At 38.9% G+C, this 27,859-nt stretch overlaps 1 protein-coding gene and 1 long non-coding RNA gene across 10 annotated transcripts; one reads left to right on the top strand and one right to left on the bottom strand.

The window, feature by feature from the left end:
• Nucleotides 1-27,841, top strand: LOC126498311 (glycine N-acyltransferase-like protein). 9 transcript variants are annotated; one of them, XM_050136829.1, is made up of 6 exons: nt 1-106; nt 12,569-12,664; nt 19,731-19,838; nt 22,720-22,846; nt 23,654-23,828; nt 26,372-27,841. In XM_050136829.1, exons 2-6 carry the CDS (start codon nt 12,587-12,589, stop codon nt 26,772-26,774), a joined length of 891 nt encoding a protein of 296 aa, XP_049992786.1. In that variant the 5' UTR covers nt 1-106; nt 12,569-12,586; the 3' UTR covers nt 26,775-27,841. The 9 variants fall into 9 exon arrangements, with proteins under 9 accessions (XP_049992786.1, XP_049992790.1, XP_049992789.1 ...); XM_050136827.1 differs by lacking the exon at nt 1-106 and adding an exon at nt 2,408-3,210; XM_050136828.1 differs by lacking the exon at nt 1-106 and adding an exon at nt 3,217-3,337.
• On the bottom strand, nt 3,742-8,692 carry LOC126498318 (uncharacterized). The gene is made up of 3 exons (XR_007590810.1): nt 6,466-8,692; nt 5,517-5,708; nt 3,742-4,519 (listed from the first exon to the last, which is right to left on the bottom strand). It is a non-coding gene; the product is annotated as an uncharacterized lncRNA (long non-coding RNA).
• Nucleotides 27,842-27,859: the final 18 nt, after the last annotated feature.

Here is a 27,859-nt window from a genome sequence, read left to right on the forward strand (position 1 = left end):
GCGGGTCCCCGCGCCGGGGGCAGCGTGGTACTGGGCCAGGTGGACAGTCGGCTCGCGCCCTACATCATCGACCTGCAGTCCATGAACCAGTTCCGTCAAGACACGGGTGAGCCGCCCACAGCCCTTGTCTATCCCGGGAGCTGCCACATTCGTGGTCTTGGGTTGTGGGCAGTTTCTCTTACTGGTGTCCCCGATCGGTGTTGAGGGCAGGTGCTTTCCTTTCCTAGATCCTGTCAGGATCCCATGACCATCTCCAAATAAATGTCCTTCCAAGTAGTGTCTTGATTAAGCAAGCTCAGCTACAGCTTAACAGTACCCCCTTTTCAGTACCTGGCGGCTCTTTGTGCAGGACTTCTAGGACTTTGCAGGCCCCCAAGCAATGCTTCCTTAGCAAGCAAAAACATTGCTGGAGCCCCTTGGCTGCTCACATCTTGGCTGACCCTGCTTTGTCTCAAGCACCCTTGTTGCTACCACATATTCCCCTTTTAACCTTACTGTCTCCGGCCCTCCCCTGTGGACCCAACTTTCCCAGTGTCTACTCCTGGGTGTAAGACTTGGGGAGACAGAGTGATCTTCTGACTCTAATTGTAGCCTAGTATGTAGAAGTGTGGGAATGTTCCTAGGAAGAGAGAATGAAGCCAGGGGTTCCGGGGCTGGAACATCCTGGATGTGGTGGCATTCACAGATACCTCTGCTTGTATACTCCAAGTACTGAAGCAACAGACCAGAGCAGGAGTAGAAAGGATGGGGGACTGGGCTCTGGAAAGCCTAGCAGGGAAGCTGCTCCCTTTGTTCCCAGAGCAGGGAACAGACGACAGAGTAAACAATAAAGAAGGAATGGAACCAGCCTAAGTGGAAACAAAAGATGAATGGATAATGAAAAGGTGGTACACATATACAGTGGAATTTTATTCAGCTGTAAAGGAAAATGAAATCCTGTAACTTTAGGGGGAAAATGAATGAATATGGGAATTAGCAAAAAACCAAAATCCACATTTAGACAGAACGCACGTGAGTCTCTCATATTTCAGACTCCAGTTTATAAAGAATGTCTGTATGGATATAAGTTGGGGTGAGTGTGATTGTAGGCTCTGAAATCAGAAAGGAGCATGAGAAGGGAAAGGGATGTTGAGGAAGCAGGGGTCAGCACAAGGACGCGAGTGTGGAAGGGAGGTTGTATAAGGGTCCAGGGAGGGACGAGAGGGCAAGAGGCATGAGAGACAGGGGAAGAGAGCCAAGATAAATTTTATCTGGAAATGGTGCAATGAAACCTAATTCTGTGTGTGTGCAACGAAACCTAATTCCGTGTGTTAATTATTAATTAAAAATAAAAGTACAAAAATTGAGAAGTATGTACAAAGATGCCTCTCGTGTGGTTTTTCTTTAATAACAGTAAGACTTTGGAAGCATCCTAAATTTCCAAAATTTGGTTGAATAAACCATGGAATTTCTGTGACATAATTCTTTTATGCAAGCATTAAAGTGAAGTCTAAAAATATGTTGCTTTCCCCTTCCTGATCACCTTCCCTCCTCTCCCCTTCCTGATCCCCTTCCCTCCTCTCCCCTTCCTGATCCCCTTCCCTCCCCTCCCCTCCTCTTCACCCTTTGAGACACAGTTGCAAAGTTCTCAGATACCTCAATACCCAGATTTCTTGCTAGTTCAATGGCTTCACTCAAGGGACGTTACATCAAATTTTGAACCCAGAGGCACTGAGTTCAAGGCTTTTGTGCTTCAGTGGGATTTGTATAGTGTTGATAGTGTTGTACTTTGCAAGAGTAAAATTAGAAAGTGATCCAAACTTTGCTCTGCTAAGGACCACAAGGCGTGTGAAATTTCTGTGTAGCCTTTGATTTCTGGATCCTGCCTGACTCTACAAACATGAGCTGTTTTCAAAACACTGAGCAGCAAAACATTGGCTAAAGTTGCTTAGCCAAGACTTTACACTTGAGAGATGTTTGCTGGTAGAGTGCTTGTCGTGTAATTAAGAGGACCTAATCTAAGTTCTGATCGCCGGCACCCAGTTAAACTTGGGGCACAAGCTATACATGTTTGTTATCCCAGTACTAAGAAGAGGAGATAGGAGGAGCTCTGGGGCTTTGCTGCCCAGCCAGTCTGACCAAATTAGAAAGTTCTAGATACAAAAAATAAGGTAGGGAGTCATTGAGGAAGACACCTAACATTGATCTCTGGCTTCCATATGTATACACACAGTCATGAGCACTCCCTCATATGCAGAGGGACATGTACACACACACACACACACACACAATTATATTTAAGTAACAATGATCACCTTCAGCTATGCTGAGAAAAAACAAAACGTATTTACCTGAAGCCAGTAAAAACTACAATGATAAGAGATGTACAAACAGGAAAATGATCTGTCTCTGAGAAAAGGGATAATTATTCTGTTTTGTGGAGATACATATGCACACATATACATATATACACTTATATATGCATACATATACACACATTCCACATATATCCATACATATAAGTAAATATATTGTGGCAAAGTCTGCATAACACTTTTAATTACTGTAAGCGTGCACTGTAGTAGTGTTAAATATATTGACTGTATTTTTCAACTATCCCCATTATCTATACCCCTACCTATATCATCATTCCCCGACGTGAACTCTGTACCTACTGAACAATAACTTTTAACTTCCTCAGCTCTTGGTAACCTCCATTCTACCTTCTGTGCCTGGGGATTTGCCTACTCTACACAGATATCCTAAGTGGGATCATATGCTATTTCTCACCTGTGTCTAGCTTATTTCATTTAATACAATGTATTCAGATTCATCCATATTATAGAACATATCAAACTTTTATATCTTTATGGCCAAATAATATTCTATTGCATGTTTATACCCACACATCTCCTAGCTCCTGGTCTGCTGGCTTCAGTTTCTGAGTGACAGTGGGATTTCTGGGAGCAGAAAGTTGTCCACTCTTTTGGAAAAAAGCCCCAAATGTATATTACTAACTTCCCAGTTACAGAGAGGATTCTGGAACAAGGACCACCCAGAGGGAGGGGCCTGATCTCATACTGTTTTGAGTTTGGCACACATGTTCTAAGAACTTCCGCTCAAAAGCTTCCCAGAAACTGGATCAAAGCACCCCTTAGTTTACGTACTCTGAGGGCAAGCTGTATTTCCGGCTGACGTCTGTGGGGACCGAAAGAGGAGACAACATTGCAGGTGAGGACAAGGAGAAGTGGACACTGGGGGACTTGCCATCTCCTTTTGACCCGCTACTGAAGGGGACACATCACAATATTCCTGTTGAATGTGGATAGAAATCGTTATAGCTCGTTGGTGGTGAGATGTATGTCTGGGGAGAAATGTACAGAGCAGTTTGCTGGTATCTGTGAGAAATGCTTGATTGAACGGAGGCAGGGCTTATTGTGAATTGGAAAATACAAAGAAACTGAAAGCTTGCTATTTGTAGTTCTGTGACAGAAAATGTAATTGAGGCTGGGAGGAAGTGTGCTAATTCAGGAGGTGTTATCAGTTGATATATATATATATGTGTGTGTGTATATATATATACAAATATATATATCAACATATACGTATATTAATGTGGGCATATGCAAATATTATTTTGTAACATACTAAAGTAGTCAAATTTCTTTGGGCTACTAATATCCAAATAAGTGAATCTCCCTGTTTAAAATCACTTTGAAAAATATGCTAACACTTAGAAAATGTGAATTACTTATTCAAAACCATAAAAACATATGTATTTTAAAATCCTTATTATAATGCAACTAACTATATTATTAAGGACTTTTCATTTAAAAATATTTGCATGTCATATATATGAATGTACATAAAGGGTGATGTGTCTGTATTTGTATAGTTTTTCATAAATAATTTTCTTCATGGATTTTTTGGGGGGACAAATTCCAAATATTGAAATGGTTTCGTAAGGAGTTTCCAAATACCATTTCCAAGAGGACTTTGCCCATGGCCAGCACTGGCAGCTCACCAAATGAGTGCCTGTTCCCTCTCTCCCTGTACTAGCCGAATAACATGTTTCGGTTGCAGGGTGCGGATGCACATGTGCAGAAGCTGGTTCCAAATGTGCCCAGCAATGCTCACTATTATTCCTGCCGTGCTCTGGCATCAGACTCCAATTTGCTTCTTATTTGCATGAAATTTCTGAGGTGCTTCTACTTGAATGCCAGATTGGCCTCTGGGAATGCCTCTCTTCTACTATCTTGTGTCTTTCTGGGACTTGGAAAAGATGCTATCTGCTAAAAATCCCCATTCTTTTCAGTAGCTGGCTTTCAGTAGCTACTTTGTCTCAGACTCTTGGGGCTGCTCAAACCAAATTTCATAAGAGAGCAAGCTCATAGACAGCAGCAGCTTCGCTTTTGACGGTTCTGGATGCTGGGAGGTCCAAGTCCAAAAAAGCTGCAGTGATGCCAGGAGGCAACCTGTTTTCCAATTCAGACATGGTGTTCTTGTTGTGTGTCCTTGAGGCCTAGTTCCAAAGTCTCACCTTTCAGTATATAAAGAGTGACTGTTAGAATTTCAACACATGGATAGAGGGAGGTCGTAAATATTCATGCTGAATGAAGAATGAATCCTTACACCAGGTGAAATGAGAAAACTTGGAATAATATAAATACTTCATTTTTTTATTTAATAGACTTTGGCAATTGTCAACTAAATAAAAATTATGTTTCGTGATTGTTCTACTATTTTGTATTCATGATTTATCAGTAGTATTTCTGGAGAGCAAAGTTAATAACACTCAATAGTAAGAGAAGTAATATCCTGTGTAGTATATTGGTTTTAATAGATCTGTCCAATTACTAAACCCGAAATGTTGACACGTATTACAAAGTTTCACAGTCTGATTACTACACTGTTAGCTCATGATAGTAATGGTAATATTTATTATTGGCTCTGTTCTCATGCACTATAGATATTAACTCATTAAATTACTATACAAATATAGAGGTCAGGTACTATGATTATCTCTTATCCATGAGGAACATGGAGTAAAGAGAAGATACACACACAGACACACACATATATGTATATGTATATATATACACATATACATAAATATATATATATGTAATTGTGCGGTTATCAGCAGTCATCCAGCTGTCATTTTGTTGAACCTAGACCTCAACTCAGATGACCTAGAATTTTCTCTTAGGAACTGTGCTATTCTGACAATCTGTCAATTTTTATCTGACAATGTTGTGGGCATTTTGGATGAGAACAATAAATAATTTGAGGATATATCCCAGAGGAGTCCCCAGCAGGGAAGGGCAACTGTATTCTATTTTCACAAGGCTTGAGTATCCACATTCCTGACTTCAGGACCCATAGCAACTCAACTTTTAACAATAACTTCTCTTTCCAGATGGCATCCAGATGCTGTTCTCTAAATCTCATTTGTCTCCTTCATAACTGGATTTGAATCCAGTGAGGACTGTTAGTTTGTCCACAGGATAGAACTGCCTGTCCCCCACCTGGTTTACCTTTAGGACGTGCCTTCTGTTTCTTTCCCCTATCAGGGATCTGTGCTTCTGTAGCGGTGTTCTGCTTGCATCTAATCAGTGGTCATCCATCTTCATCTCTGACTGTGAATTTCCAAAGCTCTTCTTTTCTTGAGTAATTTGTCTTCTTATTCTATCATTTTCCTGCTTATATAGAGCCACCTGACCTAGAAACTTAAAATAAGGCATTGAAGGTAGTGTTACAGTAATAAAATGAAGAAAAATCAGGGGTGCACAGCATAGTTTTATGATAAAGACATGTTCCAGGGAACATTCTGTGTGGAAAAGAGAGACCACAGATAAGGTTAATAGACCTGAACTTGGTGGCTAAAAGAAGAACCACTTTAGAAGGGGTGCAGATTTATCTCTGGTATGAAACTCACAAAGCCCTGGGCTCTGTCAATGGAGCATTGAAGAAGAGTACAGAATTAAGTGAATTCTCCCAAGCCTTCCTTTGCTTCAGTGGTTCGGGTTGAGATTTTTTTCTATGTCAGGGTATGTTGTATGAGAGCAGAGTAAAAAAAATAAATAAAAAATTTCTACATAGAGAGCTCAAGGGTAAGTTAAAAGCCTGTCATTGCCCATACATAATTGATGAATAAACATAGGTAAGGGATCACACATGGAAGATTCATTAGTCCAAGCATTTCCCAACATCTTAAAGCAATAAGATCAAAAGACAAGTGAGATCTTTGGTCATTGAAGCCAATAAGAGCAAACTCATCCAAGCACTGTTTATGCAGATGTAGTATGGAGAGGAGCGGGCTGCGTTCCGCCACCCAGCTAGCTTACACCCGAAATAATTACACAGAAACTCTACTCATTTAAACACTGCCTGGCCCATAAGCTCTAGCCTCTTATTGGCCAACTCTCACATCTTGCTTTAACCCATATCTAGTAATCTGTGTATCACCATGAGGTCATGGCTTACCGGGAAAGATTTAGCACATCTGACCTGGTTGCTGGCTCCATGGCAGCTCTCTCTGACCCTGCTTTCTTCCTCCCAGAATTCTGTTCTGTCTTTCCTGCCTACCTAAGTTTCTGCCCTATCAAAAGGCCAAGGCAGTTTCTTTATTCAACCAATGAAAGCAACACATAGAACGACCTCCTACACCATGCAGATATATATTGTCTTGGATCATCTAAAGAACCAGTGTTTCAAAGGGTCAAACAAAAGAATGGAAATCCCTGAACCTAGTTACCAGAGAGCTAGAAGTCAGAGTAAACAGAAGGAGCCAGCTGGAACTAGTTCCTAAACACTGATAAGTAAGTTCATGGACACCCAAAATAGGCCAAGGGCCACTTAAAATTGCCAAGAAAGTGGAAGGAACAGAGAGGAAATGATCTAGGATAAAGGTGGCTTTGTCTTGAAAGATAGAGTTGTGCAAACTGTACACCAAAGTCTAGCTGCTATTCAAGTCCAACAAGATGGCTTTTCCTCAGTTCCTAACAAGATACCCAGTGGTTCCATGGGGGCATGGTCACTAGTGTGCTTTCTAACAGCCTGATCTGCTCAATGGTTGTTATGCAGGCTTCTTTAAGGTCTTTACAGATATACAACTAACCATCTCCTTCTTGTGAAGTCCTGCTGCTTGTGGTCATTGGTCACAGGCTTTGTTTGATCATTTCACTCTGTGCTAGGATTCCATTATTTGAGCATTTCAGTTTTATACAGTGGGTCAAGATGCAGAAAGGCTACTTTATATTAGATCATACACAGTGTGTACATCAGACCCTTAGGTTTCCTTTAAGTGGGGGGCAAGATTCAGGAAGATATTAGAATTGGGGGAAAGGTAGTTGAATAGTTTTCAAATACTACTTTGTAATTAGAGCAAATAATAATAACCTTTTAAGATAACAGAAAAAGTTCTATGCCAAAGGCTATTTCAAAATAGAAAGAGGCTGGTGATAGAATGGTTCAGTTGGTGAAGCTGATTGCCAACAAGCTGGATTACTTGAGTTGGAACTTACATGGTAGAAGAAGAAAATTGACTCCTATATGTTGTATGACTTGCACATGTGTACCATGGCATGTAAACCCCCACACCCTAATGAGTGAATTGATTAAATGATTAAATGTATGCACTAGCAGCTGACAATTTGTCACAGGAATCTAGCCTGATACAACCATGTGCTGCTGAAGCACTTTCTACATGGCTGCTTCTTCCTGTCTTATGCTGGAGACTGGAACACACAGGGAAGGCATTTGGGAAGAGGGAAATGGACATGAAGTAGGAGGGAACACAAGCAAGAACTCAAAAGAGGTAGACAAATCTTGGTCCTTGCTGACTCTGGCTTCTTCAGAATTCACAATTTGCTGCCTTGTGAATTGAATTGAGCTTTAAAAAAAGTGTGATGTTTCAGTTTTACCTCCAGATATTTCTTACTGGGGTTAGGGAGATGGCTGATTTGTTTAAGAACTTGCTCCAGAAACATGAAGTCTTCATGTCAGAAGCCAGGCACAACACTCATGTGTCTATAATCCTACTGCAGGAAACGAAAAAACAGGAAGACCACTGGGGCTTATAGCTAAATTGATAACCTTCTTATAGATCATAATCAAAATAAAAAATGTTAAGGTCTGAGAGCTGGAGAAACAGATCAGTGGATAAAGTACTTATAATGCAAGCATAAGGACCAGAGTTCTGGTCCCTAGGATTCGCAAAATAGACCGTGTAATCCTAGCATGGGAAGATGAGGGGAGGAGACAAGAGAAACCCAGGAAGTTCACAGGCTAGCCTGGCAGGTGCGGCAGGAAGAAGCAAGAAACTCTGCCTCAAGTGAAGTTGCCCTGTGGTCTCCACAGACACTTGTGCTTGTACTCACACACATATACAAACACAAATGTGAGCGTGAACATACACATAGTGAACATTCACATACACATTATACCCACATGTGTACTCATACACATATGAGAAGAAAGGAAATAAGATTGAGAAAAGTTGCCAGAGATATTCAACATCAGTCTCTGCTCCCCATAGAAACACATACACACACCCTTTTCCACTCTAATTATAAAACTCATGGAATGAAGAGACTTTCAAAATAGTTTTGTTCAACCTCAAAACAACCATTAAGCATTCATTCATGATTTATTATGAGAAAGGATGAAAGCATGGACACGGCAGATATTTGGGTTCTTATGCTAGTCACAAGGTAAACTTATAATGAGGCCTTAGCATTTTTTTTTAACTGAAGAAGAAATCAAGATTTAGGTAAGGAGAGAATTGTTATGTAGAGGATTATTGCAAAACGGGTGCAGGAGGCTGGGATTATTGAATAGAGTTGCAGTAGACCTATGATCTGCAAACATCCAAACATCGGAGAGGTGAGAAGGGGTGTTCTCCTTTGCAGGGGAAAAAGCCAGCCTATGGAGAGTCCTCATGGTAAGGAGGAGACATCTGTGTGGGAGTGTTGGCTCAGGCTGAGAGTGGGCCAAAGTTCAGTCAGGTGATGAGGGCAAACTCAATTGAAGCTGGGTCAAGTTGGCTAACACAAACCTTGTTCTTTCAGGTCCACGAGAATGAACAGTTTAGCTATTTATGACAAAGGAATAAGCAGAACCATACAGAACTTTGTACGGGAACCTGGAATGGGCAGCAGTGTCTGCTATGGATCAGAGAACATTTCACCTGAGTTCAATTTATTTTGTGGAAGCTGCTAGGGGGAAGGGATGTTGTATACTGAGCAGGGGAAAGTAGAGACATTTGATCTGTTTAGTTAATAATTATTTTCTGATTGATTTATCAGTTGTGCTCATTGTTTTTAAAGCAAATATGGGGATTTTGAGGATCTGTATTTATCTCTGTCCTGGGTGAACAAGGAGGGCGCATGCAAGACCCACATGAGATGGGAAAAATGGTCCTTCTAGTGGACTGTTCACCTAATACAAATTGGGTTGGGAAGATTTCTTCTTTTTCTTTTTTCAGTTTTTTATTAGCTAATTAATTAATTAATTTTACATCCAGAATGCAGCCTCCCATCACTCCTCTCTTCCCACTTCTTACCTCCGCCACTCCCCCATTCCCCCATAGTCCCCGAATCCCTCCTAATCTAGGAGGATTTCTTTAACCAGTGTTTGTGCTAAGTCAGTGTTTGAGTAAAATCCAGCATTGCCTATCTTTTGGAAAACTGATCTTCTGAAATATATGTTGGCCTTAACCTTTGCTGCCTTGGTAATGAGCCCTGTGTGTTTTTCCGTGAGGAGCTAAGGCTTCAGAATACTGCATCTGTGGTTCCTGCTATGGCTACATAGACAAGTGTTGATTATTTTAGAGAAGAACCGGTGAGACTCTCACATTATACAATGATCATGGAAGAGTGTATATTCACTTTGGAAAAAAGATAAGCAGACACTTAAAAAGCCAAATGTGTGGCATATACTTCTGGAAATAAAAACATTCTCATGAATGTGTACACTTACTAGCATAATAATTTTATGAATAACTGTATATAAACCATAGCAGACCAAGTGTCCATAAGATTAAAGGATAAAAATTGATTCATGCATTATGAAATAGTATCTACTGATTAAAAATAATAAATGTACTGCTGAAATATAAAAAATTTTGTATTTGACTATTAAAAGAAACCAGTGTCAAAATATATTTTAATGTATTATATATGGAAAAATACAACACAATTCTGATATAGATTTAGTATATAAATATGTACTAAATAATTCCATTTAATTTACATTTTTGTTGAAGGACAATTACAGAGTCAGAAAACTACTGATGATTTCTTGGATACAAAAGTCAGATAAAGAAATTTTTGGATTTATGAGTGTGTAGAAATGATATGAGTTATTGTTATAGTACTAGTTAAACAAATGTAGTCATTTACCAAAACTCATAAAATTATTAATTTAAACTTGGTGAGGTTTTTTTTTTGTTTTCTTGTTGTAGCTTTGGAGTCTGTGCTGGAACTAGTTCTTGTAGACCAGGCTGGCCTCAAACTCACAGAGATCCACCTGCCTCTGCCTTCCAAGTGCTGGGATTAGAGGCATGTGCTACTACCACCTGGCTAGTTTTACCATATTTAACTTAAAATAAATGAGTTGAGCCAGAGAGATGGCTCAGCAGTTAAGAGTACTTAGTGCTCTTCCAGAGGACCTAGGTTCAATTCCCATCACCTACATGGCAGCTCACAACTATCTGTAACTCCCATTCTGGGGGGCCCAACACAAACACCCATTGCAAAACCCCAATATACATAAAATAAAAGTAAATTAATTTAAAAAATTGAGTCAAAGTTAAAGAATATCATTTATCTATCTGTCCCTCTGTCTGTCTATCTATCTATCTATCTATCTATCTATCTATCTATCTATCTATCTATCTATCTATCATCTATCTGTCATCTATCTATCATCTATCCATCCATCCATCCACCCACCCACCCACCAATCTACCTATTAATCTGTTTATCTCTTCGTAAAATTGTTCTAACACAATGTCAACTCTGATAATGGTGTACTATAACATCATTACAATCCACATGGAAGAGCTCAGAAGAAACACCTTCACCTTTTGATTTTCTTTTTTGTTGTCAATATCGAGAAATGGTGTGCTTCATCTACGTATTAAGATATGTTGACAAATAATGGGCAAGCATAGAGCTACGTGCTTTGCAGTAGACTAAAAGGCTACTATCTAATTTATCATGACCTCATTTACCGAGTGCCAGTGACACAAATAATCCATCCATCTTAATCCCTTTCAGTTTGTTTCAAATTTACAAGTGTTTGTATAGAAGAAAAGTCACTCAATGGACTCATCAGTGTATGCATCTCAGTGGTAGAGTACTTGCTTAGTATGCTTAAGGACCTAGGTGTAATCCCCAATACTACTGCACACATGTGCACACACACAAATCTATTAAAATTTGCCCATATATGCTTCAAGCATAGGTTTGTTAACATCATATACCCTTTATTGCTAGAATTGTAGATGTTATAAGAATGAAAGCAAATCTTCAGAAATATTTTTAAAGTTTGAAAAATGAAGTTCATGATCATTTCACAGAGATACCTATCCCTTCTTCCATTTAGTGAAAACTTTAGTATAGGGGGAACCCATAAAACAGTAGGAATATACCTTAAGTCATGAACTAGAATGGCCCATTATGTCTGCATGTATTCTAAGTCTTTTCATTCTTTGGCCTTTCTTTTTGAATTTTTTGAAAATTAATTATGTGAGTACTATATTTATATGATTTTTCCTTTCTCTGCCTCTCCTTTCTCCCTGTGCTCCACCCTGACTCTTTCTAAATTCCTGAGCATTTACTCTTCCATTATGGTTACATGTATACACACACACACACACACAAACAACTTGCCGAATTTATTTAGTGCTTTGCATTTCTGTTTAGGGCTGACCTCTTGGGATCGGATAACCTATTAGGAGACTCATTACTGGGATTGACTCCTCTTCTCTCAGCAGCCATTGATCATCTGTAGATCTTCATCTAGGGGAGGAGCCTTGTGGGAATTCTCCTGTCTACACTGGCATGTCAATTGACATTGTCATTTTTTCGGTCTTATTTTGGTAACCATATTGTTGAGATTTCCGAGGTATAGTTTCCCTGTCATATATTGTCTTAGTCAGTGTTCTATTACTGTGAGGAGACACCATAACCTCAGCAACTCTTATAAAGGAAAACATTTAATTGGGTCTTGCCTACAGTTTCAGAGATTTAGTCCATTGTAATCAGATTGGGGAGCATGGTGATATACAGGCAAACATGGTGCTGGAGAAGGAGCTGAGATTTCTACAACCTGATGCACAGACCACAGGAAGAGGAAGAGAAAGCCATTGGGCTTGGCTTAGGCTTCCGAAACCCCAAAGCCTACCTCTAGTGGCACACTTCCTCCAAAAGGCCACACCCCCTGTCCTAAGTAGTGCCACTCCCTAATGACTAAGCATTCAAATACAAAAGCCTATAGCAGCCTTTCTTCTTCAAATCACCACATATATAGAAGACACAATCTCACAGCAGATGTCTTTGGCATTTCTTAATCTCTTCTTTAGGATAAGGTAGCTGCCAAGATGCTCCATTTGCGAAGTTCACAGATGCTGCAGATGTTGGAGAAGTCCTTAAGGAAACACCTTCCCGAGTCCTTAAAGGTGAATGTGAAATGCCCTTGTGGAAAACAGACTATCAAGTGTCTAGGAACAAGCTGGTAACAAGAAGGAAATTTACTGAGCTGTGTTCTGGGTTAGGTATTTACTTTGTGGCCAACATTTAGTTGCTATCACCCTGAGGCAAGGGAGGCATACTGTATACATTTAACTGAAGAGGAAATAAAAGCTCTATTAAATCATACCACAATGAGTGGCAATGTGATCTAGGTGATCTTTGCTGACTCAGGGACATTCTTTGTGCTCATATAAGAATGGTTTTATATAACACAGGCTGTTTCCCAGAGTTGCAAGTTGACAAAGCCAGTGATGTTAATGTTTAATATTTTTCTGACTGATGACATCTGAGAAGAGGTTAAACCATATGACTCTTTCTCAAAACTAATACTTATTCAATTCTTATTTCACCAGCTTCCTAAGAAGCTCATGCATGTAATTTTGCATGAGCAGGAAATTATATTTTAGAAATGTATCCATAACTTTGTGTATTATAGATTTGCCCATAATTATTTATGCATATTACAAATGGCTAGAATGTTACTAAGAATAAGGAATATTTTGTATTACAGCAAAGATGTTGATTTATCCATAGAATTTACACTCATAGCAATAATGTCTCATTATGAGAGAAAAGTTGGTAGAACTAAAAGGAAAATAAACCCACATGTTGTGGGAGGCCACTTGTTTGTTTCCAGCTGCCCAGATTCTTCAAATAACCACCCAGAAACTATATTAATTAAATCACTGCTTGACCTACTAATGCTAACTTATTGGCTAATTTTTAATATTAATTTAACCAATTTCTATTAATCTGCATATAGGCACATGGCTATGGTTTACCAAAAAGATTCTGTCCTGTGTCTGTCTCTGGTGGGGCTACATGACTTCTCCTGACACTGCCTTCCTTCTCCCAGCATTCAGTTAAATCTTCTCTGCCTAGCTCTATTCTATCCTATCATAGGCCAAAATAGCTTCTTTACTCATTAACCAACAAAAGCAACACATATACAGAAGGACTTCCCACATCATTTCTCCTTATCTGTTTAAATAAAAAGGAAGGTTTTAACTTTAACATAGTAAAATTACATATAACAAAGCAGGTATTAAGAATTACAGGTCCAATATTTATATTTACCTTATCTTTTGTCATAACTAAGGAGAACTATAATTATAACCGTCTTTCTTCAACTCCATCAAAGACTCTAGCAGGAAATGATATTACTTAAGTAAACAGGAAGTACATTACAAGCAACTTCCAAAACTTTAGAATTCACAGAGACATCTTGCTACCTGGACAGTCATCCAAAATTCTTCTGTACTGTTCCATCTTCAGCCTACAGGCCCATAGTATCTGGCAGACTTTTCCATGAAGCAGAAAGTTTCAAAGACAGTTCTGCTTTCTTCTGTGTCCTGCAGAATGTCTGGCAGACTCTTTCATGAAGCAGGAACGCTGAAGGACCATCTCACCTTCGTTAGGCAGCTTCAGCAGTCATTTTTCTGTGAGTCCTGCAAGTCCAGTCAAACAGTTAAGGCAAGAGCAACTTCTTGCCCAAATGGCTAACAAACTCCATGAGGAAGCTCTTCGATGCCCATCATCCTCTTGAAGTAGATTGGTGCTGCCAGGAGTAGATGTGTCTCATGTCACCAGAACCCTAAGTTATTTAAATTCCATATTCTACAACTCTTTGAAGTGGTTGAAGATTACCTATCTATGCAGAATACAATTTCTATGTATTTAAAAAACCTGATTAGTTTAAGTATAAGTATGACAAACATGAATATTGACCTATAATTCTTAATACCTATATATCTTAAAGACTAAGACTTCATATTAGAATATTAAACAATCTTTAAACAACTGTGCAATGAATGACGACAATGACCTCAAAATGTAAACGATGTGTAAGTATCTTGATCAGAGGTCAAAATGTATATTTGTGGGAGGCTGCTTGTTTGTTTCTGGCTGCCCAGACTCCTGAAATAACCACTCAGAAACTGTATTAATTAAATCACTGCTTGGCCCATTAGCTCTACCTTCTTATTTGCTAACTCTTACATCTTAATTTAACCCATTTCTATTAATCTGTGTATTGATGTGTGGCTGTGGCTTACCAGCACGGTTCCATCCTTCATCTGTCTCTGGAGGGATTACATGACTTCTCCTGACTCTCTCTTCCTTCTCCCAACATTCAGTTCAGTCTTCAGTCTTCCCCACCTAGCTCTCTTCTACCCTATCACAGGCCAAACAGCTTCTTTATTTATTAACCAATAAAAGCAACACGTATACAGAAGGACTTCCCACACCACCCACAAGTATAATTAAGGTTAATACTCTTCTTTCCTTCATGTTTAGAGGTGATGGGAAAGAAAATAAAAGGAGAGAATACCTAAGAAACATTGAGAGCTCACTGTATTAACTGCCACTTTAAGAATATTTTCATTAGCTATAGCAGAATCCACATTCTGTTCAAGTGTTTGTAACATTTTTCAAGACAGAATATGTAAAATTCTAACATATATATGTATATATATACATATATAATATAGATAGATATAATTTATATAAATAGCAATATAGAGTTGAAATATTACTGAAATCACATTAAATGTTTGAAAAGTACACGTTAAATTGTATAAAATATAAATTACATTAAAATCACATTAAGTGTTTTAAAAGCACATAAATAATGTTCTTAAAAGTAATGGAATTTAGGGTCTGGGGAGATGGCTCAGTGGGTAAAAGTGCTTGTTTTGCATGTGTAAGAACCTGAGTAGGGAATCCCTAGTACTCAAGTAAAAAGTCAGGCATGGACATGCACACCTATAATGGCAGTGCTCTAGGTAGTAGAGACAGGCAGATCACTGGAACTTGCTGTTTGCTAACCTCCTCCAGGTTCAGTGAGAGACCTGTCTCAGAGAGACAAGGTGGAGAGAGACAGAGAAGGACATCCAGTGCCCTTCTCCAGTCCTCTCACCTCTGCACACACATCAGCATGCATGTTTGCACATATATCACACATGCACATGCATACATACACACATTCAAACAAAATTATATTTAAAATTAAAAAGTATGCTTGGAAATTTCCCAAATTTCTGCAAATTATGAAAACACAATAATAAATGAACTATGCTTCCAAGTTAGAAAAAAATTAGACTAAATTAATTAAATAACAATGGAAGTACAGCAACAACCAATGTGTTGATTAATGGGAAACACGTAGAACTCCTTTTACTAAAACCATACAAATTATCTCAATTACTTGGCTTATTTACAGCCCCCAAAATAGAAAAATTAGAGCAAATAAACCCTCTAGCAAGCAAACTGTAAAAGAAAAAAATACACATTTTAACAGAAACAAATGTATCTAAGTAAGAAATAAAAGTATAGAAAATCAATCATCCATTTATAATCGGATTTTTAGAAACGTTGTTGATAATATTATAACAAAACTGACCTAGAATAGAGAAGATAAATATTCCCCAAATGAAGAATGATATATGAGATATCTTCAAATATCTAAAGGGCATCATAACCATAACAAGGATGCTCTGTAATTGAAAATGTGCTCATAGATTTCAGATATGCTGTTATTATGTGACAAATACAAGTTAACAAAGTTTTCTTAAGAACATACAGTTAACAGCCAGGCACACTTTTAATACCAGCACTCGGGGGGGGGGGGAGGGGGAGGGAGGGAGGCAAAGGCAGGCGGATCTCTGTGAGTTCAAGGCCAGCCTGATCTACAAGAGCTAGTTCCAGGACATACTACAAAACTACAGAGAAACCCTGTCTCGGAAAAAAAAAAGAATATACAATCTTAAATAGTCCTGCACACACAGATACATATGAAAACATTCTGACAAAGGAAATGCTTTATCTAGATAACATACATAAAGAATAAATAATACCAATCACACACAGCATTAGTCAGCATACAACAGAGGAGGGACTATGACTAAATTTATTTTATAAGATCAGAGTTATTATGGTAACACAACCAAAACTATATACCAATAGAAAGCTATAGAACTATATTCATCATTAACATAAACACAAAAGTCCTCAAAAATGCTACCAAGACATCAAGATGTATTTAAGCAATAGGTGTGACCCCATGCTTAATCAATACAAATCATCATACCAATACACTACTGAATAAAACTCATAAGATCCTTCTTAGTTTCTTTTCTGAGACAGAATCTCACAATGTAGCCCAAACTGCCTGCATCTTACAAATGATTCATGCTGGCCTCAAATTCATGACTATCCTCTGCGTTAGTCTTTAAAATGCCGAAATTACTGGTGTAAACCACCACGACCAACTTTATTGTGTGTTTTAAGACAAGAACTTGATAAGTAGTCCGAACTGCCCTTTAGCTCATCATCACCCTGCCTAACCCCCCTGATTACCTACATTACAGGTATGCACCTCCACACCTAGCTTGACGTTTATTAATAGGCATAGAGAAAATGTGAGACAAAATATAGTAGTCTTGATAAGTATGAAACTCAGAAAACTAGGAAAAAAGAGAATTTGTTCAATTTGACAAAAAAGCATGTAGGTGTGATGCACAATTAAAATCTTTTTATTTAGCAAAGAAATGGAATATTTTGCTTAAGATGGATAACCTAAGCAATGATATCCATTCTCCCTGATCCTATTTAATGAAATATTGGTGACCTAACCAGTATATAATTCAATAAAAATAAATTAAAGTAGTACATATGATGTTGGTTGGGGGAGGTAAAAAGTAGTGTGTTCTCAGAGGACATGATCACCTAGAGTCCACAAAACAATCTTCTGGACTTAAGCTTAATAAGGCTAAAGGATTCGAGATCAATATACAAATAGAACAACTCAATTCTATTTGTATACATTAGCAATTAATGAATAATGGGAATAAAAAACTTAAAATAGTTACCATTTACAATAGCACAAAACAAAACAAAACAAAATCCCCACCAAATGCCAAGCTCCCACAGCAGTAGATAGAGATTCTCAGTGATTGACATTTTCTTTTGTTAACTACTGGTATATCTGGATTCTTCTGGGCAACAGGAAGATAATGTATTTACTACAATTATTATACTGATTGTGAGGATGAGAAACACGAACAGTATAATATTTTGTTAACTGTCCAAGATGCTCTGAAAATATGTATAGCTGTTATTCATAGACTAAGCCACATGAGATTCCTATCATTCTAAGTCACTGCTCCTTTTGATAAGCAGGGAAAGCATCTGTCGAAATGGCAGAGTCCATGGTTCAGGTTTAAAATACTTTGTCCAAAAAGTTCATTGGGCAGTTAAATAATACCACAGCACAGCCATACCTGATGGGGATGGGAGAAGTCATAATCCAGCACAGCTGTTTGACAAGGATCCAGCAAAGCTGAGCCACATGATGGCCGCCATCCACCTTTGCTTTTCATCTCCACCATTGCATACATGAGAGACTTTTAATATTTGTACAGTTTGGGAGTATTAGATTGTTGGAAAATTTCTTATGAATCATTCATGCCTTCTCCCTGAAATTCTTCTCCCTGAGAGAGTTCTGAACATATTATCCCCCCTGCCCCGTTTTAGGGAGATACCCTTATCTACTTGAAGATCTTCTTTATGCCTTGGAGGCTGTGACACACATAAAGAAGCCAGAGGTCTCTTTATGAGGCTAGGAGATATTTTTGAAACATCTGTCCCTGTACTTACCTAGGAACAAGATAACCAAAACAAAGTAAACGTAAAAAGGGCAACAAGATTCGGTGGGCTAGAGGAGTTGGCCACAGATTGCAAGCCTCTTCCCACTACACACTCAAGCAATTATGTGGCATAGACAGCAACAAAGTTAGACTAGCTGAAGCTACCTCTGTCCTACACAGAGACTTATACTGACGGGCAAAGAATGATGTAGAAAGGTGATATAAAATTACATTATACCAAAATTTGAATAATAACTGCAGCAGCTTGGGCCTAAGGATATTTCTTGGGCACTGCTTGGAACATGGCAGTATGCCTAGAATGGCTTGAAGATTGTTTTGGTCAAATGTCTTTGTAGTCAAGGAAGTAACCAGCCTGAGAAAAACTTGTCATATGCTTCTAAATTCCTAGAAACTGGGTTATGAAGTTAATGAGTAAATATAATAATTCTGTTTATCAATGATGTCAAAACTTGAGGGAAAATGATTGGAAATAATAACTCTATTCTGTCATAGTTTATTAATAATGACTAAAAGATGAGCAAAGAAGTGAAACACTTATGCAAAAACAAAAATGATATGATCTATGTTTTGGAACATCATGAATGTATCCCTATTTACTAAATTCTGTATAAATAAAGAAGCACTCTGACTGCTAGACAGTCTGGCTGCAAGATTCTCCTGACTACCACGGCCTGGCTGACTCCCTCCCTCACCAACCCCTTACATTCTCTGCTGGGATTGTCCACTACTGGGGATGGCTCCTGGATATACCAGTCGTTGGTGTGCTTGCACACAACGTGAGTAGAGTCAATAAGTCAGTAGTTTTGTAGGCATTCCTGATCAATATTCACTGAACTCACAGAAAAAGAAATGTGTGTATTGTATCTACAGTCTCTCTCTAAACAGTGAATATTGAATAGTTTATCACATGTCAAGTGTAATTCATCCCAAATACTAACAATTAGGCAGTTATTAAACATTAGTATGTACATTTCTGATTTTGACATGGAAGTATGTCTTTGTACAGTACATGTGAAATTCATATGCATTAGGAAATTCCATTGTTTATAAGGTTGTATGGGCATATGTTTATATGGCAGAAAACAGAAATGTATAGGACAAAATTCTGTGATGTGAGACTGAGTGATTACTAATCTACTGTATCTGCATATTTACCTATTATAAAGTTTCATGATTTTTGTTTAAAAATCCATTTACTTGAATATTGGGCTAGATATTGTATAATTTACACACACTAATTTTATAGAGATCAGCATTATTCTGGCAATGAAAGGCTTTTACTGTCTCTGTGTAATGAGCTCACTGTTCAGCGTGTTGAAATATTTAGGTTTATGGGACTGTCTTCCACATGAATCAGGGAAACCCATTCAAGCTCAAGGCTCTGGTGGACAAGTGGCCTGATTTTAACACAGTGATTGTCCGTCCTCAGGAGCAGGTGAGTTACATCAAAAAGATTATACTCCATGGTTAAGTGAAGTGACTTGCCGATACCTCGGTGGGGAGCTCCAATTGCCATTATCTCGGTGGAACTTCCAATTGCCGCGCACCTCGCCCCCCCCCCCCCCCCCCCGGTGTCTGCGCTCTGTGTGCGCTAGGACCCAGTTCACGAGCTTTGGGAAAGGGGCTGGAGGTTGAGAATACAGATGCAGAGACCGACCAACACGCAGACCTTTAAACACTGATACCAAAGCCCCTTTTATTAACACCATGTAGGCTTAAATACACTGCAGTCAATGGCCAACAGGTGATAATCCCATCCTCTGATCCTCTAACTAGGCACAGCTTCTAGCAACTTCACTTAGAAGGTTCTAGCAGGGCAGAGAAGCTGAAAGCCAGGACTCAATTAGTCCCAACAGGGACTCACTGTCATTGGAGGCTGGCTTAGCATGTATAAACCAGCAGTTGTGGTCCATCAAATCACCACATGGCATGTCAGTCGATGAGAAAAAAAAATGGACAGAATCTATTACTCTTCTTTGACAAAACTTCTTAACAGTCTATGTGTAGGAGGAAAGGACCTTAGTACAAAATAGAACTGTCATTTGATCCTGTAAATCTCTCTTCTGGGTACAATATAGTAATATTATAAAATCAGTACAGCAAGTATCTACACTGCCATATTTATAGCAGAATTATTTGTAAATAACCCTAGAACCTACAGACAGATTAATGGGAAAGTGATATCTGTACAAAATTAAATATTATTAGCAGAAAAAGAATGGTATCGTATTGTCTTCTAAAATAGAGATTAACCCGGAAGACATTGTGGTAAGTGAAATTGGCAATAACAGAAAAAACAATATAACCTCATTTCCATGTGAATTAAAATATTTTTCTATGTATCTAAATATTTTCTAAATATCTGAACAAAACTCAAACCCATGTAGCTGATGGTGGTGAGCAAGGAGCTACATGCCTAAGGCATCAAACAAGTAGATCTGTAGGCTAAACAAGTCCAAAGACCTAATGTGCAGCATGAAGTTTTATGCTATTTATTGCTAAATTAGTTAAGTTGTTGCTACTCTTTCCAAAGAAAGAATAGTAATTATGTGATACAACAGATCTGCTAATTGTCTTCAGGATATTGAATGTTATTATTATTATTATTATTATTATTATTATTATTATTATTATTATTGACGAGGATGGTGATGAGGAGGTGTTTCATAATATCACATGTGCCTTCTTACATACACAGGAACATTTCTTCTTTTTTTTAAAAAAACTCACCAAACAACATACACTATAAACTAAATTTTAATTTACTTAAAATATAAAAATGAACAATATTTGGTTTTGAAATATATCGATAAGATGGATTGTCAGTTGTAGTTTTGTCTAGCTGCAGGGGCATTTCTGTGCGGTATTTTCTGGCTAGCCTGCCCTGGTTGAGTATTCAGTAGTTCCCTTTGTCTTCAAAAAACTCCCAGCTGTCACTTGTTTACTTTGAGAAGAGCTTTTTGAACAACTTATGTGATGATTTTGCCAGAAATACACATTTTTTTTGAAGAATGGTGTTTTGTGCTTTACAGGTTAAAGACATCACGTTTTATTCTTGTATGACTTTATCATGCATATATAAAAATTCAAATACAAATTCATTTTGCCAATTTCAATACTGTTGTGATATATATATATGTATATATATACACTGGAGAGATGGTTCGACATGCAAGTTTAAGGACCTGGATTCAGATCTGTAGCAGCCCCATAAAGCTCTATATAAAACAATGCTTGTGTGTAATCCCAGCATTTTACAGAGAGGTGGGGCTTGAGAGCCAGGAGAATTCCTGGAAGTTTGCTAAACAGGTGGACTGGCCCTGATGTCAGCAAACAAGGTGAAGGTGAGGTGTGGCCCTCAAAGATGACCTCTGACCTCCATGCACATCTCACATCCCTGTGCAAACACTCTGTACACAGAGAGAAGGAAAAAGGCACATTCGTTTTGAGGCTGTTTGGAACAAGACTTATTTTTATAAGGCCTTTGACAGTATCACTTTTCTTCTTTTTCTGACTATTACTAAGTTAGGGAAGAATACTTCATTAACCATATTTAATTGAGTTTAAATTGAAATGGTACCTATACATAAAATTTAATAAGTTTTAATAAAAAAATTTATAAATAGAGTGAAGTTTTGGTCTTGGTTTCATGATGTTAATAATTAAGAAATGCTGCTGACATTTGAGGAAAACATCTCTGCTTGGGGTTGATAAATAAGTGTGAGGAGTGGTTTTTTGTGTGTGTCTGTGGTTTTTGAGACATGGTTTCTCAATAGCTATGGAGCCTATCCTGGAACTCACTCTGTAGACCAGGTTGACCTCAAAGTCACAGACATCCACCTGCCTCTGCCTCCCAAGTGCTGGTGTTATAGGAGTGTGTCCCCGCTGCCCAACGATAAATGAGTTTGAAAATTCTTAGCAAGGATGGGAAAGGAATTCCTGAACCCCCAACCCTGACGGAAGCTGGTGGCAGCTGAGGGAAGGAGAGCCACTTCTCTTGGGTCAGTGGCCACTGGCAGGATGCCTGTGTTCTGGTGGGTCACCTCAAATCCATATACATCTGGATAGTACTAACTGGACTCAATGATTAATTTTAAAGCAATAAATAAAATTGGAGAGGCTATATATTGGGAAGGGTCTTGAGGAATTGGAGGGAGTGGGAACGATATGACTAAATGTGTTGTATATATATATGAAATTTTCAAATAATAAATTTAAAAAATAATAGGAAAAAGAGTAATGAAATTCTGAAAAATATTGAACATACATAGATAGTATAATCAATTGTATTGATTCTATGTTGCCCAACCCACTAGGAGATGACAGATGACTTTGATCCCCATGTCAACACTTACCAGATCTATTCTAAGGATCCTAAGAACTGTTTGGAGTGCCTTGGCACACCAGAGACCATCAACTGGAAACAACATCTGCAGGTTCAAAGTAAGAGGACAGGAGTTGCATGCTGGCTGCTGGGACCTCCTGCATGAATATCTGAAGGATCACTCTCCACTCTGGGCACCTCACCCTGCAATCTTTTTTTTCTTTCTGCAAACTTCAGAATATAAACCTAATGCATATTTCTTGGTCTGGCTTCCACTACTTCTATGGTGGGAACCAGTTTCTAATATTACAGACTATGGTGTTAATAGAAGAAGCAGCAAATGTGTAGCTTTTGGTGAACCTTATGTGTTTTGAAGACATATTTAGAAGCCCTCAAGACAATAGATGGGAGACAGAACTTTACCTCTGACCTTCTCTTCCCGGAACAAGCAGAACAGCTTACTGTGACATGGAGATCTTGCTAGGGCATTCAGGTTTATGTCTAGTGTGGTTACAAATGTGCCCTCTGGAGTTAAAACCACAGAAAACTGCCCAGCTCTGCCTCCAAGTTGTGATTCTTGAGCAAATGACTTTCTCGTTATTCAGTGTCCTCACTGAGTATAAAAATTCTGGTACTGAAAGATTCTAAAACTTGAATCAATGAGAGGATCCAATGAGGTATAAGATTAATGCCTGGGCATGTAACATGCTTGAACAAGATTGACTATTATTTAAATATGCTTCTGTTCATAGAGACAGTAAAGATTTTTACTGTTCTGCTGGACATAAAAGAAAACATTTCCAGGGAACAACTTAGGGATGGACACATAGGAGTCATACTCGAGGCAAGGTTTTCTTACTAAATCTTTGGACTGCTTTTTTGACCTAGAAGGACAGTTATGTATTCCCTGTTTCACTCCCTTCTAGGTTCACAATCCAGCCTGAATGAAGCAATAATGGGCATTACAGCTGCTAAGCTGGTCAAAGTCAAGAGAACACAATGTATTCTTTACATTATGCCCCAGACAGCAAAGAAACTGGTTCCTTTCCTGATGGAGGACACAGAGAATTTACATCATCAATCTGGCAGACCTCGGGCCATGTGAGTTGGTTTGAAGATAATTCTGTTCCACTCTGATCTCTCACTACCGCAGCTCCCTAACTTCTCTACACAGCCCATTTCTAAGATAATTGTTTTAAAAACATAACAGGAACCGTGTGATGTATCTCCTCAAATACCACAAACAGTTTTTAAAAATTGTTTTCATGGTTTTTTTTTAAATCTGTGCATGTATATGTGTGTTGATGTGTTTGTACATACAGGTAGCAGTCAAAGGAGAACCTCAGATGATGTTTCCGTTGAGAACCATCCGTTTTCTGGTTTTGCTTGTTTGCTTTCTGAGACAGGATTTGACTAAGGAGGACAGGTTGTCTGGCCAGCCCGGTCCAGGAATCCATCTGTCTCCTGCTCCCCAGAGCTATGATTGCAGACTTGTACTTCTCTACCCAGTTTTAAACAAACATGGGATATGGGGATCAGACTGTCCTTCCAATATTCACATATTTCCTCTCTCTTGCTTTTTTGCTAGGTTTTTCATACTTTCGTTTTTATTTCCACTGACAATGCTTTTCAGAACACCCCATAAAAAGCCACTTATAATTGTTATGACAACTATTTTTATTTCTGTTATTGTACTTTAATTAGCTGAAATCAGATTATTTAAAAATATCTATTTATGTGTTGCTAGAAGCCTGCAACAATATTTAGACTTTCACAGGGTAAGAATATTGAGTGAGTGAGATGTCTCAGTGGACAAAGTCACTTGCTGCAAAGCTAATGACCTGAGTTAGATCCCTGGGACCCACATTGTGCAAGGAGAGAACCTACTCTCACAGGTTGTCCTCTGACTCCACATGTGTGACCCAACAATATGAAAAAAAAATGCAAAAACAGTAAGAATTCTTTTGTGCTGTTCAGTGTGAGACAGAACAGTAGCCGACATATAGAAAGTTCTGATTTTGGAAATGAAAATATAATCGCATCTTTTCCCTCTTTTCATCCTGTGCCTCCCCTTCTCCTTCTCAAATTTATGAGCTCTTTTTCTTTAACTGTTATTTTTACAATGTGTGTACAGGCACACACACATACACACACAACATATTCAGTCTGTTTAGCATTACGTGTATGGATATGATTTCATGGCTGACCAATAGATTGGATAACCAATTAGGAGGTTCATCCTGGGGGAAGACTATTTCTCCTGCTCTCAGCATTTGTTAGTTTCCTGTAGTTCTTAGAGGTACAGCCTGGTGAGGTATTTTTACCCTTCCATGTTAGCATGTCAATTTATGTTGGTTCTTGATAAATATATGTTTAATCAATGCACCTCACAGAGAAAATGTTTTCCAGTTAAGAACGCTCAAGCAAATTATGTTTTTTGCCTCTGTTGATTTCCAAGGTAGCACAGAGCAGCACTAAACCTGCTGGGCACTTGATGTCCAGATGCTCAGTCCCATGGCCTTCTGGTTCAGGATGCCGGAAGAACTTTGCTCACACACTGTAAAGGGCATTAGGAGCCAGAGAGCACCTCCTCATCCAGAGTAGCACTGGGTCAGCTACTCAGGGGACAGTCAGGACAGGAGACCTATTTTTAGAGTTCACAACAGGAAATAGTCTCTGATGGCGGAGTGGCTTGCTCACCATGAGGATGATGAAGGGCATGGTTGTGACCCGAGTCTGTATCCTCTGCTTATGCATCCTGAGAAGAGTTTCTATCTCATTGTAGGTGTCTTCACACTCTGGTAGACATAGGGAGGAGCCGTCTACATGCCATGCTGTTGACCATTTGAACTTCTACTTTGCCTTGCATTAATATGGCAGCCAAGGGCTCTCAGATATCAGTGTTGAAGATTTCATGATATGAGGGCTGGGAAGAAGGCTTAGTCTATACAGTGTCTCCCATGGAAGCCTGAAGATTTGAGTTATGATCCCTAGAATGTTCATAGGAACCCAGATGTGATAGTGTGCCTGTTACCCTGGTGCTGATGTAGTAGAGTCAGGAAGATAATGGGGGGATCACTGGACAGTGATGATCTTCAGGTTAATTGAGTGAGACTGAGCAAGACTGAGAAAATACACACACACACACACACGCACACACCACACACACACACGGTTCCATGATTCTAAAGTTTTGCATTGCTGCTTTCTAGCATGTGCTTTTGAGTACTTATTCTTTATTTGTCCATTTTTCTTATCTGCATGATGTCGTCTGCTCTATTTCCTGTGGGAAGGTGGGTCATAGCAATATCAAGAGCAGTACTAAGTTCTTAGTAAAGAGTTAATTATTTTTGTTGCACAGTCAGTCCTGGGTACTTGTAAGATGAAACCTCCCTATAATACTAATTTCTGTCTTCTGATAGAATGGCTATTAATTCATCCCTTCTAAAGAGAGTAGCAGGGGAATGGAGGGGGGTTAAGTTAAGTTAGTTGCCTACCTAACTGCCATAGCTGGCCAGAAACTGCCCAGCTTCTGCCTACCATCACTGCGACGCTCACACCTCACAGGAGACTTTTATGAGGAGGGACAAATATTTCTCTGTGTATGAAATTCAGGGCTGCTCTTTTTCGTTTTTCTTCAACAGCAACCACGAGATGTTTAAACTCTCATCCCTGGATGTCACCCATGCTGCTTTGGTGGATAAGTTCTGGCATTTTGGTGGCAACGAGAAGAGCCAGAGATTCATTGAGCGCTGTATCCAGACCTTTCCTAGCTCATGTCTCCTGGGACCTGAAGGGACCCCTGTCTCCTGGGCTCTGATGGACCAAACTGGAGAAATGCGAATGGCAGGCACTGTGCCTGATTACCGGGCACAAGGTCTCATCTCCTACGTCATTCATACGCAGACCCTGGTTATGGAAGAACGTGGCTACCCTGTGTATAATCACATGGACAGAGCCAACAAACTCATGCAGAAAATGAGCCACACTCTGCAGCACGTCCCTATGCCCTGTGACTGGAACCAGTGGAATTGTGTACCTCTGTAACTCTGGTGCGGAACATGTGGCTGTGTTGGATAAGCAACAATAAAGCTGGAGGGGAGAATGGTGCACAAAGAGGAAATACAAACTGTAATAAAGAATAAAGGAGTGGGCACTGGGCTCTGGGGAAGCAGTATGAACGGGCAACAGTTTGCCACAGTTCCCACCCTTACATTGCCTTTCAGATCCAGCAGATGAAGCATGGGCAGACCTCTCCACTGAGCCACTGACTTTGTTCAGTTTTCTACACTCTGAATGTCAGTGACACTTCTCTTCAGCTGCACATCACCATCCTCTTGTGGACTGTTGTCCGCGATCTCTCCTGTCAGGGTATGGTGCTGACTTGTGGATAGCGCACACTTTTCTCTCACTTTTTCCTTTACTTAGGAGCTAGAGTGCTCTTCATCAATAGGTGCTTTGGACTGATCACTTCACAGATAGACCTGTGTTTTCTGTTCAATAACCATGATAAATATTTCATAAGTGAATATATGATAGTACATGGTATGGTATCTGAAAGACAAATTTTTTTAGCAAGTGCCAAATACTCTTTATTTGCTATTATACACAGAGCACAGTAAGTGCTTTTCAGTGGTGAAAGGAAGCATCCTTTGACTTAGGAAATTCTAATTAAAACGTCATTGAAACAAGAATAGACAGCTGCTTCCTGACATCTGGCCATTGCCTGTAACAGGCCATTGAGTACAAAGTGAAACACAGGCGAATCTTCTTGTTTCTGAGATGTTGACAGAATTTCCCCAGTGTTTAAACATAGTCATATGCCCAGCTATATAAATTTCAGTATAAAAATATTCAGTAGATTTGAGGTGACACTCCCATTTTTGTGGAAAGTAGATCTTTAATAATTTAGTCCAATCTTACTTTGAGAAAGGGAAAGCAATGATAGTGTTTATGCAACTGGAATTGTCATTTTTATAAAAGATCATATTCACTTTTCTATAAGTCAGTTTCACTTAAATCAGGACTGTCCAACAAAATATTGTTAGCCATTTATGATCTGAATTTTGGTTATGAATTAAATTACGGTACACATTAAAAGTCATGAGATGAGACATTTGTTTTGTAATAAA

Source organism: Alexandromys fortis, unplaced genomic scaffold, assembly GCF_014885135.2.
Source record: "Alexandromys fortis isolate MF-2015 unplaced genomic scaffold, M_Fortis_MF-2015_v1.1 scaffold_3, whole genome shotgun sequence".
NCBI classification, from domain to species: domain Eukaryota; kingdom Metazoa; phylum Chordata; class Mammalia; order Rodentia; family Cricetidae; genus Alexandromys; species Alexandromys fortis.

Coding starts and splice junctions, on each gene's coding strand:
- LOC126498311 (XM_050136826.1), top strand. Junction 19,839..22,719: donor TTGTCCGTCCTCAGGAGCAG/GTGAGTTACATC, acceptor CCAACCCACTAG/GAGATGACAGATGACTTTGA. Junction 23,829..26,371: donor TCTGGCAGACCTCGGGCCAT/GTGAGTTGGTTT, acceptor TTTCTTCAACAG/CAACCACGAGATGTTTAAAC.